General features: G+C 34.3%; 1 protein-coding gene across 2 annotated transcripts in view; it reads right to left on the bottom strand.

The window, feature by feature from the left end:
- Positions 1-306: 306 nt before the first annotated feature.
- LOC149214981 (uncharacterized) overlaps positions 307-20,630 on the bottom strand; it is a 111,951-nt gene continuing 91,627 nt past the window's right edge. The window contains exons 2-4 of one of the 2 annotated variants that reach the window (XM_089392479.1): positions 2,892-2,976; positions 583-2,125; positions 307-448 (exon numbers count right to left, since the gene is read on the bottom strand). In XM_089392479.1, the coding sequence (XP_089248605.1) occupies positions 338-448; positions 583-852 (381 nt within the window). In that variant the 5' untranslated portion in view covers positions 853-2,125; positions 2,892-2,976 and the 3' untranslated portion in view covers positions 307-337. The other variant, XM_089392480.1, reaches the window with a different exon arrangement.

The raw sequence follows: 20,630 nt of genomic DNA, 5'->3' as shown, positions 1-20,630 counted from the left end.
CATGTAGGCAAGTGATATGTCAAATTATGAATGGTGGCAGTTATATCAGATCTAACATCCGTGTTTGACAGACAAGCAACACATAGACCTAGTTTTCTTCTGTAAACATGTGCATGTAGCATCATCCAAGCAACGCTTTTCAATCATGCAAATTCAGACTCTTTGGCAGTGAGCAATGCCTCATCCCCATAAAATGAACTTCAAACAATATTCCAAGTTGAAAGAAATTTTCCTAATGTACACAATTTTTGTGTTATGCGCCTCTCATAAGGCCAACTTACTAATACAAGCATGACAAATATTGAATATCTCTTGAGAAGGACCTAATGAGAAATTCTCAGGTTTTCCCGCAAGGCAGGGCATTGCTGCTAAACTCAATTGCCACAAGGATCTTCTTTCGAATGCTGTGGCTCTTCTTCCTCATCTCCATTAGCGCCACTGTGGTTTCCTGTACAACAATTGTTAACCAAAATTTATAAGAAAAGGTCATACATATTAAAAATATTATACATTCATTTAACCACCATCACATTTATAACAGAAACAGATGAAAGTTTAAGGATGAGAATTACAGTTACTTACAGTTCCCAGTTTTCTGAATAATTGTTGTTTGCTTAGTTTCATGTTATTCTCTTTGCAAAATATTGTTTCCTGTGACTCAAACTGGGTAGCTTCTCCAAGGCTGACGGAAATCTTTTCGAAGGTCAATGATACATGTTCAAGACAAGGACAGAGTTTGGGCAGTATCGTTCCACAGTCCATTGTTTGATACCCATGGTAACAAGCCATAATGAAACTGGGAAGCTTCTTCATGTCCTCCATATCCTGGGGAAGATCCTTCATTACCCCCATATAAACTTTCCTTGCACTTCAACCATAGGTGCCTCATCTCCAGCTAATTCCCCATTTTACTTTCTTTAATTCCTGACTTTAACCTGATTTAATATTTGACAAACAGATGTGACAAATTTGTGAGATCCTTCAAACTACAAACCCCACATAAATTTTCCTTGTACTTCAATCATAGGTGCGTCATCTCCAGCCAATTTCCCATTATGCTTTTTTTAATTCCTGACTTTATCATCATAGGTGCGTCATCTCCAGCCAATTTCCCATTATGCTTTTTTTAATTCCTGACTTTATCTTGGTTTAATATTTGACAAACAAATCTGACAGATTTGTGAGATCCTTCAAACTCCAAACATTTGCAGGTGCTTCAGTTTCCACACTTAATCCATGAGTTGACTCTTGAATACAGACTGCTTAGTTTAGAGATTTCATGTGAAATCATCCATAAATTCAAGCATCCGTTTAAATTAAGATACTTGAGATTTTCAGGCTCTCCAATCTTAAATGGGAATGATTCTAAATATACAGACAATAAAAGCGTTAAATAATTGAAGTTCAGAAATATAGCATATCTCTTCAGGCAAACCCTTGATTCAGAGACATCATTATGTGAGGAACTCAAATATAAATTGCCATGTCACGAAGAATATGATCATGAATTCTTCGATAGCATAACTTATTGACTTCTAAGTCCCCTTATCTTTTAAATTCCGAAACAAACCACAAGCTCCCTGAAGATTTCCAATGTTGCGCCCAATGGCCATGCCCATTAAATAGGTTCATTTTTTGGTCAAAGCAAAGCCGTTGGGCAATCTATATTTGTACTAATTTGTCCACATCGAATCTGCGTAACCCATAAGCATAGCAGAAGAGAAGAAGCAAATCTCGACGTTTGAAAGCGGCAAGGAATCATAACTCCATTTTAATCGCTGATACAGCTCTTGATCAACGGGAGCATGAGTGTGTGGAAAAGATGGATCTGAGGGTTTCATCAAAGGTAAAGAAATCTCCCATTCATCTACACAGCTTTTGCCCTTCATTGCTGCGGATACTGCGTCTAATGCCAAAGGAAAACATTTATAGTCATCCGCAACAGAGTATTCCAACTCCATAGGAGCATGGTCCTCTTTGAAAGCTATTCTTGCAAACATCCACGCTTCTTGTCCAGAGAGGGGCTGTATTTTAATCGACTTCTCAGTGTCAGATCCTTCCACCGAGTAGGGAATACGACCGCGATTTCACAACTCGGCCAATACCACAAATAATTTCTTGTTCCCTGCAACAACAATCAAATATTTTTAAGATCTTGAAAAACTGTGACCCAAATAGCATCATAGGGGACATTACTGCCCTTAAAGTTGTTACAGACCATTTATAACAAAGATGCTATCGCAATGCCACCATGCCATTACACCATTTAAACGAACTCGGTCAACATCTGTTTGAGCATCTTTAATCACAGAACCTACGATCCCTAAGGTTGCACAGCACTCTAGTCCCCTCACCCTGCCTAAAACAAAATTACTAACACAGAGGATATGGACGGATCTGGCATCTTCTCAGTCTGAACCAACCCATCAACATCAGCTGGTGCCCATATTGCCAACCCAACCCGTGCTCATGATGCCCATGAAATGTGAAGGCAAAAATAACAAGCACAACAGCTGCCAAGCACCCCACCTAAAACAAATATGCTAAAAAAGAGAGATGGGATGGATGGATCTGGCCTATTCTCTACTGGAACCGACCCAGGATCGGGTGCCCTAATCATGCATTCTGTACGCTGGACAGAGGATCGAAAAACTTGGTTTCCTCAAATGGCCATCCACCGCCAAAAGACAATCAAATATTCAGAGAAAAATAAAAGAAGGGAAAGACTTACACCTCACAGCACTGTGAAAAGCTTCGCTTATAGATCACGCTATAAACATTTTGTAACTGCTATAAATCGTTCCTTCCGTTTCAGAAATGGCCATTGATCTGATCTGACAAACATGGGAATGGAAAGAAAGATCAGGTTTACAGGGTTTGTAAAATCTTACCAGAAATTCCGCACCTGGGAGTCCATCGAGAGGTCCATTTCGATTGATCTGTTTGCGCACTTGACAATCTCATCTGATACAAAACCTTATAATTGCAAAAAGCAGAACGACGAATGGGATCTAAGTTGTTAATTTATTTAATTTTTATTTTGAAAATTAAAAAAATATTTATTATGAAATTAAAAAATAATTGTTATGTTAATTTATTTTGAAATTAAAAAAAAAAAAAAATTGAAAACAAACCATCAGATCTATAATCTCTAGGATTTTCTCAATCGCTTTGAAGGAAAAGGTGGAAAACATTGATTAGATATTTAATGTCCACATTTTTTAAATAGAAAAAGTAATTTAAAAGTGATTTAAGATAGTTTGGAAATAATTAATGAAGAGGTTTAAAAGTGATTTAGATACTTTGGAAATAATTAATGAAGAGGTTTAGTTAAATTCATGATATTTAATTAAAAAGAGAATGATATTTAATTCATGAGGTATAAGGGAATGTTATTTGAAGTATGAAGAATTTATATAAAACTTTAAAATTATGGAAGATTGACTTTTTATATTATTAAATTATGTCATTGTAAAAGAAAATTTGAAGTTTGTTATATGATTAGATTGTTACACTGATTATCCCATCTGATACAAAACCGTATATGTCAAAAAGCAGAACTACGAATGGGATCTAAGTTGTTAATTTAATTTTATAAACTTTTTATATATATTTAATTTTTATATATATTATGAAAAGCACCACCTCATTATTTTTCAAAAATAAAGTAATGATCTTTAATCTCTAGGATTATCTAAGTTGTTAAGTTAATTTTATAAACTTTTTATATATATTTAATTTTTATATATATTATGAAAAGCACCACCTCATTATTTTTCAAAAATAAAGTAATGATCTTTAATCTCTAGGATTTTCTCAATCCCCGTGAAGAAAAAGGTTGAAAACACTCATTAGATATTGGTGGGTCGGTAATATGGTTTAAATAGACATTGGTAATCATTGATTTAGATGGGATCAATAACCCATAGTGCACGAGAAGCTCATCACATGAACAATTTGTCAACAATGATGACTTATTGTCTTTGCTTAGTATGTCATTTTCCAAGGCATATCCTTTAGAAAGCATTGTTGTGACCACATATATTCCTTGGCCAAAATAAAATTGTTCACCTACAAATATGGTGCCATCTTAGTCACTTGAAACATCTTAAGGACATCAAAATGATCAACACTAGCACTAATATTAATAATCTAACACCTAATAACATTATATAACATTATATAGGTGAATAACTTAAGATAATTAATTTTAACTATAACTTTCTAGTCCATCTCCTTGAAAGAGAACCTAAGAAACATCTTACAGAAAAGAAAAGAAAAGAAAAAAAGTGAGTTGAATCTGCATATATAAATGCATAGATGGCATTGAATGAATGACAAAAAAAGTTGGAGGCCCCAAAATAAGTATTTTCCCATGGTAGCTAGCAAAATGAAGCTAATTTTTTTTATACCAATTAACATTAACTTGAACCATCACATGATTGTGGCATGGTCTCAAGCTCAATTAAACAGCCATGAGTGTTTATACATTCATTTTGCCCACATTGCTTACCACCACATTAGGAAATGGCATCTTAACCTTTGTGAGCATAACTTCATAGTGATTAGCCATTCTTAAATCGACCTAAATCTAGTGATTAGAATATTGATAATGTTATTCATTAAGAATATAAAGTCAAATGCATGTAACAAAAAACCATTTTGTTCTAAGAAAAATTCATAACTTCTATTCAATGGGAGAATGGAAATTCCATTTTATAGGTGCTAAAAGGCACCTAAAATTTACTAACCAAGACCTAAAAGTAACAAGAAAAATTAAAAACCCTACCTTTGTGTTTAAGAGTAATACCCATAAATACATATTAACATTTTTAAATATACATATAGAAAAGTCAAGTGGGTGTAGCTTGGGTGGTAGGGAGGATTCGCTCTTATCCTCCTCACCCGAGTTCTAGTCCCACAGATATTGACATACAAACTCCTTAGGAGTAATTTCTACATAAAAGATAACTAACTCAACTAGGCACAGATGGGTTTTCCATAGAAATAACTATTATCGATCTTCAATACAGTGAACCACACTATTAAAAAAAAGCATGCATATAGAAAAACCCAAAAAGATACATGGCATAAAAACACCACTATAAGGTCTTGAACATATCATAAAGAAAGCACTACAAAAACCATTAATAACCACCTTAAAAACAACAAATTATAGGATAAGTCCAAAATCTTGAAAATAAATATATAGATATGGAGGTGACTCCATCATGTAAATCCTCTAGGGCCAAAGAGCCCATAGCAATATTTTGATCCTTTTTTACGACCTAACAACTTCTTGGTACAATTCCTAGAATACATGAATGAAGGATATATAATCAAATAGTGTGGCCACTTCCTATAAAAGATCTCCTACCAACCTAAGCTAGATATCTTACATTGAGCTAGTATCACTCTTCCAATTAATAGCTAAAAGTTAGTTGCCATAAATGTATAAAACCCCCACATTTGATAAATTGGCTTTAGATCTGAAACCACTTTGATCGAAGGAACCCAAGTGGTGTTGATGCTAACCGGTGAGCAACAACATATTCCTTCGCCCACAAGGCCTGCTTTCGTAGATGAGGAGAGTGTGTTGGCCGCACCAGACCAAGCGGAACGTGGTACAATTACTCCTATTCAACACCTTAACAACACGTCAATGAACACTCACTCGTTGGAAGTAGCGACTTATTGTCGGACACCATCTAATGTTCACTCTGCAGGTGGTAATCTTTCATTAAGCATTATGGACCCAAGGTTATTTTTCCAGCGCGAAAAAAAAAGCTATATATTTGTATTATATTCATCATAGGAAAAATGTACAACAATATTTCTATAGGAACCATCATATATGGTTGAAAGAATTGGTTCAAAGTCCCATATGAGAAAAGATACAAAAATAAGCTACTTTTTGTTCTGTAACATATAGATCATACTCGGGTCAAAATCGGTCCTATGAGACAAAATTATATGAAATTTTTTCAAAAAGGAAGTCAATATATTGGGAAACAGAGACATACCAGATAGTCATCAAAATATTGAAATTTATGTACCCGGAATGTGTAATTCCTGGATCTGATGAGAGATGTTGTCCACCATTAACTGCATCCTCCAGGTGCCTTGTGGAATAGATAGGCCCATTATTTATAGAGCATCTGCCTTCCCGTTTTTGTCCCTGGTGATGTGAGCAATTGTGTAGTCCCTCCTACAGCTCCATAAATCCTCTATCTTGTTCAGCCAACCGGAAAGATTGATGTTTTTTATGGTATGTTTTGACAGTACATGATCGATGATGACTTTCAAATCTCCAAATATATGAATCTTTTGTATGTCAAGAAAGTCACAAAGATAAAGGAGACCAGCGAGGGCCATAGCTTCTACTTTGTTGTTGGATCCAGCACCTCCATTCCAATAAATCTCATAAGCTTGACCAGCTTCTGGAATGATGAATACTCCACAGGCGCATGTACCATGTTGAGCAGCTCCGTCGAAATATGCACAAGGAATATTTGTAGGTTCCGGAATCTGTGCACACCTTCCTTTTCTGACTTTGGATAGGTGAGGCATTCCAAGCGCATTGTATAGGCAAAGGATAGATTCAAAAACCATTGAAAGTGATTTTCTTTTGGATTTGAAGATCAACTCGTTTTTCCATTTCCATATGGTCTAGATAGTTATAAATGGAATGGGCCTCCAATCAATGTTCATGTTACTCCATCCTTTGAACGCCTCAGAAATGGAAGGGTAAGAGGTGTTGGTATAGCCAAAGTGTGCAGCAAGATTCCTCCATATCATCTGTGATTGAAGGCAAAGGAGAAAGATATGTAAGTTGTTCTCAACATTAGATCTACATAGAGGGCATATGGCGGGCCTGCACCAAATTACGTTTTTGTAGATTATCCCATGTGAGGTTCCTGTTGTAAAAAACCAACCATGCAAATAAAATGATTTTTAAGGGGCAACCCATTTTCCAAATGGATGCTAGAAAGATGTTGTCCTCTTGTTCATATTCTGAGTTTTGTAACTAAAGGTATATATGTTTGACAAAAACAGACGAAGAGCCACCATGACCCTTCCAGATGAGGTAGTCCATGTCTGTTGAGCAAAATATACCATGTGCCCGTAACGATGTAATGATAGAGTTCCACTGTCTTCCCAGTTCACCGCTTAGAAGCAATTCTGTAGCTGATTTCCAAATAGGAATTGCACCTTCCCATTTTCGAATGGCTTTGGCCCAGTGGAAAATGCCTCTGCTATGTAAAGCTTTTAATAGCTGCGAAGATATATGGATCTTTCCACTCGGACCTGCAAATTCATCCAAACCAATCATAATTTTTGTACCAGACTGGAATTTCCAGATCATATTCCTTCTGAAGAATGGTTCTATTTTCTGGAACTCTCTCCATATAGTTGAACCGTGAGTTGTTCCAGTGATGCGTTGTTTATACCAATAAGTCATATCTTGATTATCCATGTATTTTTCTCTAATGGCCCTACTCCAAATAGACTCTCCCATAATTGCTTTCCACATAGATTTACAGAGTAGGGCTCTTCTAAATTTATTTAGATCTAATATACCCCATCCTCCCATATTTTTGGGCCAGGCCAGCATCGAGAGTTTTGCCAAGTGATTTTTTTTTGTTCCTTATGACCACTCCATATGAAATTGGCAATCATCCTGTTTAGACTATTGATAATGGATGTTGGGATATAGTATAGATGTGCCCAATATACCATGATTTGCACCAGCACTGTTTGTGCCAGAATCGCGTGCCCACCTAAAGATAAGCATTTGAATTCCCATGCAGCAATTTTCTTGTAAAAGCAATCAGGGATCCAAGACCAATCAGCCACACGATAACCCACAGATTTCAAATTGTAACCCAAGTATTTTAACCCATTCCAGATTGGAACTGCTTTGATATTGAATAGATGAGATAGGAAAGAGATAAGGTCCCCATTAACATTTTCAGCATGAAAAGATGATTTTATTTCATTAATGTATATGCCGGTGGCATTTTGAAATCTCCCCAAGATTTCATGTAGACATATCCAAGTTGATTTACACAGCATTGCTGATAAAATTATATCGTCTACAAAAAAATTATGAGATATGTAGATGCCCCTACATATGGGGAGAGGCATACATTTTTCTTGGAGGATCGCCCTTTTTATGTGTAGACTCAGAGAGTCCATCACCAGAATGAAAAGGAGTGGAGACAATGAGCAACCCTGCCTTAATCCCCTGGCCCCTTTGAAAAAAGGAGTAGGGACTCCATTAATGAGGACTGCATAATTTACATCGACCACACAAGCCATAATCCATCTGGAGCATTTGACATCAAGGCCAATCTTAGCCAGAAGGCAACGAATATATCCCTAGTCCACACAATCGTATGCCTTTTTAAGGTCAATCTTTAGTAAAGCAGCTTCTAGATTCCTGCAATGCATTGAATGTAGGCATTCTAGGGTGAGGGCCACCGCGTCCGTAATATTTCTTTCCTTTAGAAATCTGTGTTGCTCAAGGGACAAATGCAGAGATAAGATGTTCCTCATTCGAATAGCGATGATTTTTGAAATGATTTTATATAGGACGTTGCATAATGACATAGGCCTGAAGTCAGAAAAAGAGGAGGAGAGCTTCTTCTTTGGGATCAATGCTATATAATTTGAAGATATAAATTTGTTGATATAGCTGCAAGTTCTGGATTCCTCCACCATTTTTAGAATATCAGTCTTAATAAGTCGAAAAATGAATGAAGAAATCGATGGTCCACCTGTCAGGCCCTGGACATTTGTCTTTTTGAAATGATTTCATTGTAAGCTAATAATTCTTCTTCTGTAACCTCATAATATAGGGCACTGTTTTGTTCTTTGTCAAACATAGTGGGATATGGGTCAATGCCCCAAAGAATGTCCTGTATGTCGCTACCGATGTTCCTGTTGTAGGCCTTTTTGAAGTTTACCTTATAAAAAAATTGAAAAGAAGGAATTATTTTTTCTTCAAAGATAGTTTCCTACCAACCAAGTCCCCTAATAGATGAAGCAAGATAAATCCCTAAGTGCTTTTAATTTCTTTTTCACAAACCATGTCATCAAATATTCTTCAACAATGTCCCCATTTCATACATTTTGAAGACATGTGAATGATTCAACATCCTTTAATAATTGTTGAAACTATGGACAATTAACTAATAATTGGATAATATCTTATTTTGTTGACGTATACAACATATTAATAACTAGACCTTGTTTATGTATTCTCTTGAAAACAACCTAAGTTAGGAACTCATCTTTTGGGGCCAACCACTTGAAATTTTGTTCTTATTTTGTTTCTATAATTTCCATAGTTAATCCTACCACCAAACAAGCTCTTATGGATCATAATTGAAAATTGCTTTATAACCCAATCACATTAAATATTCACTCCAAATTTCATTATAATCTCATGCTAAAGAGTCATTTTCCTCCTTTAAATGAACATGAACCCTTAGAAGACTAGCATGAGCCATCTATAAATCTACACCAAGCCTTCCCAATCCCAAGAACCATGCCTATAACCATCTTTGAGACCAACGGTCAATGGAAATAGGATCACATACATCATGAAGAGAAAAGAAATTTATGTCATGTAGATCAATAATCTTATCTTCTAGTAGCTCCATATTTACACCACAACTGATGATAGTATCAATACCTAGTTTGACATGTTCCCTATTACCAACTTTCCAAGCCAAATGTTAGCATATATGAGGAAAATCCAAAACAAGAGACTTCCATTGATTGGAAACACTTTTAGTGTTTTTCCATGGACTCTTGATTTAGTCTGTGATAGCCCTTAGCTTTATGTATTTTTAATCAATGGTTATCCTCCACAAACTATCCCTTGAAAATACCCTCCATAAATTATTAGTTACAACGCATGTACCAAATAGAATGGATGTTATTTAGCACCAAACCCCCCTCCTCTTTTGACTTGGCTATATACTATAATTTGAGTAATGGAGTTTTCCCTTCGTCCTTACACCCAAACTATATAAATCTAATACATAACCTCCTAACTCTTTATAAAATCCATTTTGAAATATCAACCAAAAATTGTTAGAAGACAAGAATTGCTTCAAAAATCAACTTTATTAGAGTATGTCGACCTCTAATAGAGAATCACCTATAACACCAATGATTTATCTTAAATTTCGTTTTCCTTGGCATTGAAGCCCAATCTCTCTTTTGATAGTCGTTTGGCTTCGAAAGACAACCCAAATACTTTAAAAACCTCATTAAATTTAATAATCTTAAAGGGAAAAATCATGATCAACCTTTGAACATTCTTGACACCCATCCCATTAAAATAACTTGATGCTTTTTGAAAGTTCAACTCCATACTAGTAGCCATGCAATACAAATCCAAGGTTTCCTACAACTTCCTAACTTGCCTCATACTCCCATTTGTAAAAAGTTCAACATCATCCACAAAAAGTAGATGAGTTACAATAGAGTACCACCAATTATGACCCCTTTTATGGACCCTACCCCGGATTTTCTTCTTTAATAGACCTACTCAAACCTTATACAACTAATGAAAAACAAAAGTTAAAGTAACAGGGGACATCTCTATCATGGATCTCTAATAAGTCTAAAGAAATTTGAAGCAAATCCATTTATGAGAACTACAAAGAATATAGATTAAATACAACTCATAATAAAATGTATCATTGAAGAACTAAACCTCACATGAAAAAGCATCAACTTAAGTGAAATCCAACTCACTCTATCATAAGTCTTGGTGAGATATAACTTCGAAACCATAGATGGAAGATTTTTTTATTTTTTATTTTATTGAATGAAGACCCACTTAGGCCAACCATGTGGCTTCACAAATCCCTCTACCAACAAGGAATCCAAATTAATCATATGAGATGACATAAGAGAAAATGTTCTTAACCCTTACAACAAAGCTTGTAGCATCTTTGTTGATCACTCCCAACCTCACAATGGGTATCCATGAATAGTGATTCTAAATTTCATCCTCAAAAGTGACTTCCTCATAATACCAACAAAGAGAATCTCATCAAAAGGACCATAATATAAGCAAAAAAAACACAATGTAAATTTTAAAAATAAAATAAAAAATTGCAAGGATGTCAAATCCTTGAAACCCTTGGATAAACCTCCTATGGTATCCTACCAATCTCATAAAGGATATTACTTTTGATGCATTTTGAGGGATAGGCATGATTGCCTTGATCTTCCCAAGTTTTGTTGCCACTCCTCCTTTTCAACTGAAATAACCCAAATAGTACACTCATGATTGAAAAAAATCATATTTACTAGCTTGGTATAAAGGAGGTGCTCCCATAGCACCTATAATGCCATCTTGAGGTGCTCTTCAAGCTCCTTCTTGGTCCTTGAATACACTAAGATGTCATTAATAAACACCAATACAAACTTATCTAAATACTTATTGATGATACTATTCATTGAGAACATAAAGGTAGCTAGTGCATTTCTAGGTCCAAATGGCAACACCACAAACTCATAGTGCCCATACCTAGTCCTAAATGCAATTTGATAGATATCCTCATCCTTGATCCTAAATTGGTGATATTCATACCTCAAGTCTACTTCTAAAAATATCATGGCTCCTCTTATTTTATCAAAGAGGTCAATATTTCTAGTAAACTGATACTTGTTCTTGATAGTCATCTTGTTTAATTATCTACAATCAATGCATAATTTGAGGGTGTCATATTTTTTTTAACAAATAAAGTTGTTGCTCTCCATGGAGACATAGTGGGCTTGATGTATCCCTTGTCCAACATTTCCTTTAATTGTATCTTCAATTCCACCAACTCAAGTGTGCTCATTCTAAAAGGTTCCGTAGACATAGGTACTGCTCATGGTGTAAGTTATATTGAAAATTTGATGTCTCTTTTGGGAGCTAGTCTCAGCGTTTCCTTAGGAAATACATCTATGTACTCTTGTAGCACTCAACAATTTTCAATTTTCAGCTTGTTATCTTTAGTTGAGTTTACTCTTTAGCTTATCAGTCTTAAATTTTTCTAGCAAATGTCTTAATTCAACCTTAGTCACACCACTCGTTGCATGTTGGGAAGCTTTAGAAAAAGTATCTCTAATTCCCTTACCAAATTTGGCTTAGCTTCAATAATACCTCTTGCAAAGGTCGTTGATCTTTGTAAAGGTTAGTTGTGATACATCTCCAAATCCCATCAAATTAATATATTCATCAAAAATGCCTCTCAAAAAGATAGTCCTCACAGTATCTTGATCAAGTTTGTTTCGCTTTGAACTTTGGAAGTTGTACACAAACCTTTCAAGATAGTCTTCCAAAATCTCTTCTTCTTTTTTTATCATATTAAAAATCTATTCTCTCAAATCCATGGCCTTATAATATTCTCGATATTTTTTAAGAAAAGGCATATGCATCCCATCCCATGTTTGAATTGTATTTCCTCCCAAACCCATAAATCAGCGCAAGGTTGAATCTTTGAGTAGTCATAGCTACGACATAATATGTCAAAATCACAAAAAAAGCATCAGGATATTCATTAATCACATTGTGAAAATGATGCAAGACTAATGGAGGAATATTCCAAATGTGTATTGTTGTGGTAGAGTCCACATTTGGGAAACCAAAAGTTTCTTACTCTTCTTCATTTGTATGTGCCTTGCCTTCTCCATTTACATACACTTCACCTTCACATTTTGCCATATTTTTTCCTTCGAAACGGCTATATTCAGTCTTTATGTGTGGAAATGTTGGGTCTCTAAGAAGATTGTAATCCAGTTCTGGTTTTGATTGTTGATTTGGTTCACCTGTCAATATTTCTTCCATTGTAGGATCGACTAAAAATACTATTAGTTATGTGTTTCCACTTTTTGTAGATCTTTGGTTTCTTGAGTTGCCTACTACATGCCTTAAATTTGTCACCAGAGTCCTACATGTTGGTCCTCTTCTTATAAATTTCCTACCAACAAGTTGGTACTTAAAGGGGTATTTTTATTTGGAGTAACTACTCTACTTTTTCTTCTAAATATACATCTTTTATCTCTATCCCTATTCATACAACACTAGCATATCTTTAGAATCAAGGAGAAAGAAAACTCATTAAAGTGAATGTGTGGGGTACACTTCATGAAATTATGGAGTGAGGATGTCTTTGTGTCTTACCATTAACTAACTCACTAGGTCTAGAATGCTAGTATATTAAAAAAAAATCACACACAACAAACTCTGAAATTTAAAATATGTAGGAAAAATGCGCCATGAATGTGCTAATCCCTTTTAGCATCTCCTTGGAAACAACACCAAAAATGTCGGTCAATTTAATTAGTATTAATCCTAGGCATTAAATTGTCAATCAAGGTGTGTAAACTTGTGAGATACTAACACCGTATGTGCATGGTTTGGGACATGAAATAGATTGTCTAATTTATAAGGAAAAAGATTGAAATTATGACAAACTATTTCAACATAAGAGAACTCAAAAGAATTAAAAACACAACAGATATCTCACTCATTGGTTGGTCAATCAAAGAAACACTTTATCTAGCATGTAATACAGTCTTTCACTTAAGAAATATTCCTAAACGTTCTTAAGTTGGTCTACCAAGCAAATCTCGTTTTCCCTTCTTAAATAAATCCTATTCTTGTATAGGTTTATGATATCATATTCCAAATGAAAAGCATGTGAGAAAATATAAAAAAGAAGATCAATCTAATGTATCATTCAATACTTCACAAAGAAACTATTCATCATTGGATTTAACAATACAGAGTTTCCTTGGTAACACAGAATGGAAAAATTTTCATTGTTGAGTGGTTTTGCAGTAGAATGAGAAAACACAATATATCATTAATATTCAAAAATAACTCATTCTTCTCTACAGAGGAATAACACATTAGGGATATAAGTACTAGAAAGAAAACAAGTGTTACAACCACACATACAGGTACAAGTGAACCTGAATCAAATCCCTTATTCCATATGTTGTTTTCATCAAATACATATCACGATGATCAAGGTAGGATAATCCAGTAATTAGCTTGGCCAATATAGACCCAAATCACTTAAGGTGAAATAAGAGAATCCATTATCATTACCTTCAACTAATTTCATTGACTACACACATTGTTCTTGGCATAGTGGACCACAATTTTTACCATAGGTTGGCGCTCATCACGTCCATGATGGAATTGGTTTGATGGACATGGAAGCATTGGAGGTGTCCAAGAGGAGAACACACATTTGTTTTCCTTCTCGAGGCCCATAACCATGTTGAAAAACAAGTTAGGTTAGATGACTATTATGAGAGTTGAAAGACCTAAACTAGTAAACTATAATTAGTAATTAGTCAACATCTTAACCCCCATAATTCACCAAAAAATGATGAAAAAGCTATTAGATAACAATTTATTTACCTTGTATCTCTTTAATGACCTGTACATCAAAAATAGGGTAAAAGGAGTGATAATATGGTAAAAATGGAGGATTAATAAGAGTAAAAACTAGACAATTGGCAATGAAAATGGCATAAAATCATAGGTTTAACATCTCCCCATGCCTGAGATTATGCGTGTCCTCATGCAAATAAGAGATCTAGCTAATGCCCTAGTGTTAAATGTATCCAAAACTTGAGCAAAACTTTGAATAATCTGTCAATGACTACTAATTGATATGTTCACATTGGCTACTTTTCTTTCACTCTACTCTGAGTTTCTTCTCCAAAGTTCTATTATCTGATGCAAAATACTAATTGATTTTGTGCCACTCCTTGGTGAGCTTAAACAACTTTTGTTTCTTGGATTCCATATTTTCAATATCTTCCTGCAACTAGGAGCATTATGTTTTTAACATAGTATTCTCACTTTTTACATATATATCCAAAATTTTGAACTCTTCAATCGTTGCTTTAAGTTTCTCAGTCTTCTTTTGTCATAGTATGTTTTACAAGTTCAGTAATTTGTAGTGTCTTCAAAATCACTTGGCATGGGTGTTGAATGCCTACCAAAGTTAGAAAATTGATATACAAGATCCTTGGGCTCAAAAAAATCAAGCTCTAAACTTTTTGAATTAAGAAGTTGAAGACTCTTTATGTCAGACATGACTATGCCCACTTGGGATTAGCTTAGTTTGGAAAGAAACATCATCTTTAGAGGGACATGGAGTACTCGGAAGCTCAACACTCTATTTTTGGGGTTTCTTCTTCTTAGTCATTCTTTTGATGAACCTTCTAGACATGGCTGGTGTAATTGGAGCATGTTGACCCTATTTCCCCTTCATAGAATTTTTTTAGAACTCTCTCCAGAAACGGCGAAGACCTCAACTTCATGAAGACCAAGTTCCTTACTATCAATTTTATTATTGTGCTTAGAAACAACATTAACTTACAATGGAATTTCCTCATGTGTAATGACTCCATCAATAATTTATTACATTTAAGGAATGAGTCCCAATTGTCACCTCTCTTATGTAACTCTTCCACAATTAAGATATTTATTAAACCATGATGATACAATCTTCCACTGATGTTTTTGGGGTTCCATTGTATATGTTTTTTCCATTTGACCTAGGATTTTGTATAAAAACAATGGAAAATTCAAGTGATTGTTGTCTCCAAGGTGAAATAAAAGACGAATATGGTAGAGGAAGGTAATTACATACCTTCATTCACAAGTAAAAATCATTTGCAACACAGATAAAAAATTCCTCCATTTCTCTGTAATCCAAGCCTTGGATATTCCTCAACTCTAATTCAGATTATGCTTTATTGAACACAAAAATTGTGTCCATATCCCCTATTAAACCTGCTTGTTCTTAAATTGTCTCTCTCCTATTTGAGGTAGGTGAGTGGCTTGAGTCATTTATTCTTCTGACACAATCATTATAAAGTCACCTACGCTAGCCACTCGGTCATCGAAACCCTCTGCAAATTCCTTTGTGAAAAAATCAATTTTTCCATGAAAATTTTGAGAAATGGGATCCACCATACAACTTTGAGTATTGGTTTACTTATGTTATACTTGAGATAGGCTTCCATGACCTTCAATTTCCATGGCTCTTATCAGACCACATCGAGCTTCCCCCTAACACTACAATTTCTCTATGTGAGAGACTACGGAAACAACACTTTGTTTCGAGCAATTGTTACTTCGAAGAGCATGGTAAGGATTTTGGAAGTGGTGATTTGAGCATTGTATAGGTCACATGCCCATTTTGAATCCAAGAGATGATTCAAAATGATAAGAATTTCGGTGCTAACATGTAGTAAGTTTATGCATGTACACAATCATAAGGAATTATGATGAATTAGCAATCCAACCAATTATTAAATATTTGGGGTGGCAAAGGAATAGGTGAGTGGTAATTATGAAAATCAATGGAGCATATGGCAAACATAGAGTATGAGTGTAAGAGTGTAAGTAAAAGTAAGGTTATTTACATGTTAAGATGAACCAAAAAAATGTATTATTGAATAGCTTTTTGATGTCTTTAATGAACTAGAAGAACTCCAAAATTGATTTATTTACACCAATTTTACCTGATTGGAACCTTGATGATGTGTTTCCTAATGAAGTAATGAACATGGTTGTGAAGGGAACTAAACCTATTTTTTTTTTGTATTGAGTTGAACCATTTGACTGTTGATGCTGAGAATGATTTATTGTTGATGTTGAGACTAATCATTAAAACAAAAATGAATTAAAAATAATGATGTTGTTGATGAAGATTTGTGGAGTGATAGAAAGGAGGAGTTGGAGCTAATCATGGGCAACTCAAGGCCCTTATTATGGAATTCATAATCCTAAATTTTCAAGATAGATTCAAATAGAGTGGTTATAGGTCACCTTGTAACTAATATAGAGATCTGGTAATTACTGAAGACAATGGTTGTCAAATTGCATAATGGGTTATAGGACCACATATAGCTCACAAAACTGCTAGAATTGTGAATGTTGAAGTTATTGTTGAAGAAATTAAGGCAAATAATTTGTGATATCAACATCTCTAGAACATTGGAATGCCATCAAGGGTAGATAGAATTTGTAACATTAAATTTTGAAATTGAAGTCTCGATGCCGAAGATCGAAAATGAAGCTCTAAAAATCTAGTATTGAGTCTTGACTTATTAGCACATTTAAACAAACCATAAAAACTAACTGCTTGAAATGATTGATGAAAATAATGATTTTTTTTTAAATTACATGGACATGTTGATTAATTGAGTGATGAGAAGACTTGTAGAAAAATTAATTGCAATGGACATGGATACTAGCATTTGTGGCAAGAATAAAAAGAAACATTATTTTAAGCTATGTAATGAAAAAAAATCAGGAACTTGATTTGTGTTTTGTTGCTATTGTTGTTAAGAATAATCAATGACAGAAAAACTCCCTCTTTAAAACAAACCAACTTGTTTATCTTATATCTAACATTCTCCCTTTTATTCGAAAGAAACTCAAGGAATATTTTCCCACTAGTTACCTAGTTTTCAAGCAAATTTTATGTCCAATTATGCAAGAGGATTGGTTTTCACAAATGAATATGATTTTTATCTTTACTTTTTACTTTTTTAATTATTTCTTTTTCTTTTTCTTTTTTCCTTATTATTATTATAATATTTTGTATATGGAAAGAAGAAATAAATCAAGGTGAGGTTGTCACGGGTTGAGAATCCTCCCTGCTCATTACCACAATCTCAAATTGTTACAAAATGTGTTGAATGAATTCCTTCCAAGTGACAGACTACTGATATAATCTTAACCTATGCCCACTAACCAAGAAAGAAGTTCCTTCCCCATCAATGGTCTTAATTCTTATAGAGTTATTATCAAAGAAATTTTCAATTTCATATGAGCCTAACCAATCCATGGTGAACTTTCATTTAAAAATTTTGAATTTAGGGTGAAAAAGGAGATCCCAATCACCTAGTTTAAATTGCTCCTTTCTGATAATTTTGTCGTGCCATTTGCTTCTCTGTTGCTAGACAAGGGTGGTCTACTAAATGGAATCTTGATGTATTTCAACCTATTCATTTAATTGAACTATCCTCTGTTGTTATGCATCTGCAAGATCCATATATAATTGTACTGCAGTTCTAAAAGTATTCACTTGAAATTCTTTTGGAAGAAAGACTTGTTTTCCATACACCAATTCACATGTTGTAATTTGGGTCATGTTCCTCCATGTGGCCCTACATGCCCAAATTGCCTTGGGAAGATGGTGTTCCTAATCCTTATGGTGTAGTTGCATTATTTTGGTCGAGATTGCTTCAAGGAACTTGTTGGTAGACTCCACTTGCATGTTGGCTTATGGATGGTAGGGAGAGGATTTCCAATTCATGATTTGATATTGTTGAATGATGGTTTGTACTAGATTTGATGTGAAAAGCACTCCTTGATATATTACAATTTCTCTTCGCACACCAAAAAAGGTAAAAATGTCCTCAAATAAAAAATTTGCAACTACTTGTTCAATGGCATGAAAAATAGCTTTAGCCTCTACAGATTTAGTTACATAATTAGTAGAAACCAAAATACACCTTTTCTTTTTTGATGTTGGAATAATAGGCCCCACAAAATCTAGAGCCCATTTTTCAAAAGGCTATGTGAGTACTTGTGGGTGTAAAGGAATATTGTTGAATTATACTAGGCATCACATCCATTAAAACTATCGCAGCTCGAATGTACTTTTTGGCATCTCTTAAGGGAGTGGACCACTAATACCTCAAATGAAGGACTTTATAGGTTGTTCTCTTGTTAGCAAAGTTCCCTGCACATGGTTCACCATGGAAAGATTTCAATATGTTAAGCATCTCAGCTTCACATACACATCTTCTAATGATTATATCACGTCCTATGTGGAAGAGGTCCCCTCCAATCCAAGAGTGGAAGGTACTGAGTATGGTGAACTTTTTTTTTTGCTTAGGTGAAATATGATATGGCAATTTCCCTATAGCCAAATAATTAGCCACATGTACAAACCAAGGGGATTTAGTAGAAACAACAAAAATGTTCGTCAAGAAAATTGTCATTTGCAGGAGTTTCTTTATCTTTAAACTAGACACTCGCAGACAAGAAGGACTATTCGAATTTTGGACTCATTATCGAAATTTGTTCTTTCGATTCTATCTAGAATAGTAATATTAAACTTTTGCAATAACAAAAGCCACCAAGTTATCCTACCTTTGTTCATGGGTCTTTTCATTAGATATCTTATGGCAGAACAATCAGTATGGATAAAAACCTTGTACCCAATGATGTAATGTCTGAATTTGTTAATTGCATGCACAACGATTAAGAATTCTTTTGTTGTTACTATATAATTTAATATATTAAGTGTTAACATTTTTCTAATAAAATAAATAACATAAGATTATTCATTTTCTTGTTGTCCTAATACTACTCTAAGTGTTGTATCTAAAATGTAGAATGGAAAAGGCAAGTCTAGTCCCTTCAACATATGTGCCTTGGTAATTTTCTCCTATAGTGTTTCAAAAGCATTTTGACAATGATCATCCCAAGAAAAATTAGTATCCTTAATAAGAAATTTAAACAAAGGAACAATTATTCATGTGAGATGCGATATCTCGGAACTAGAAGCTCTAATATAACTTCAATCTTTGTCGAATCAATCTAAATTCTTGCATAAGATATGAGATGGTGAAGAACAATCCCTCTGATTTGCAACATATGGCATTTAATTACTTAATTCAAGGTTAGTATCTTGAAATCCTATCAAAACCTTCTCTAAATTTTCTAACGTGTATTGGAAAAAATCACCAACCATGTACAAATCATTTATCTAGATTTCTACACAATTATGGATCATATCATAATATATGGCTAATATCACTCTTTGGAAAGTAGTGGGACTATTACATAGTCCAAAGGGAAACACTCTAAAAGAAAATTTTCCCCGTGTTCACATAAAAGTGGTCTTATCATGATCCCTCGATGCAATCTATATCTAGTTGTAGCCATTAAAACCATCAAGAAAAGAGAAGTACTTTTTACCAGCTAATGTGTCCAAAAATTGACAATAAATGGAGGGAAGTGATCATTTAAAGTGACCTTGTTAAATTCTCTATAATTGACAAAAATATATCACTTACCATTTTTCTTATGCACTATTACTAGGGATGAAACCCACTAGCTATTTGAAATTGGGTAAACAAAATTGGCATCAAGTATTTTTTGCAACTTTTCTTTAACAATTTCATTCAAAGCTAATTCCATATGCCTCTAAGGTTGTCTAATGGGACGGGCACCAATTTGAATGTAGATATGATGTGTGCATGTGCTTGTGTGGATTCCCTTCATGCTTGATAGTTCTAATCGAATGCATGTGTGCTTTTGCAACATTTTAACTACTTGTCCTTGCCAAAGTTTGTTAAGTTGAGAATTTATATGTAAATATTTTCCTAGACTAATTTCAAAAGGTATATTGCATGATTTTAATGTTTCTATGGTTGATGTAGAAAAATGCAATGTTGATGAAGCATTTAGATCACAATTTGATTGAAAATATGGACTAAAATATGGTCAAGTGGATCAGGATTTTGCAAAGAATCTGAATTAACAAAAAAATCATGAACCTGACTTT

This window comes from Pinus tabuliformis, chromosome 1_1, assembly GCF_031772625.1.
Source record: "Pinus tabuliformis cultivar Carrire ecotype Pingquan chromosome 1_1, CPIR1, whole genome shotgun sequence".
NCBI classification, from domain to species: domain Eukaryota; kingdom Viridiplantae; phylum Streptophyta; class Pinopsida; order Pinales; family Pinaceae; genus Pinus; species Pinus tabuliformis.
The sequence above is the reverse complement of the archived record's forward strand: the minus strand, read 5'-3'. Positions and strand labels throughout refer to the sequence as shown.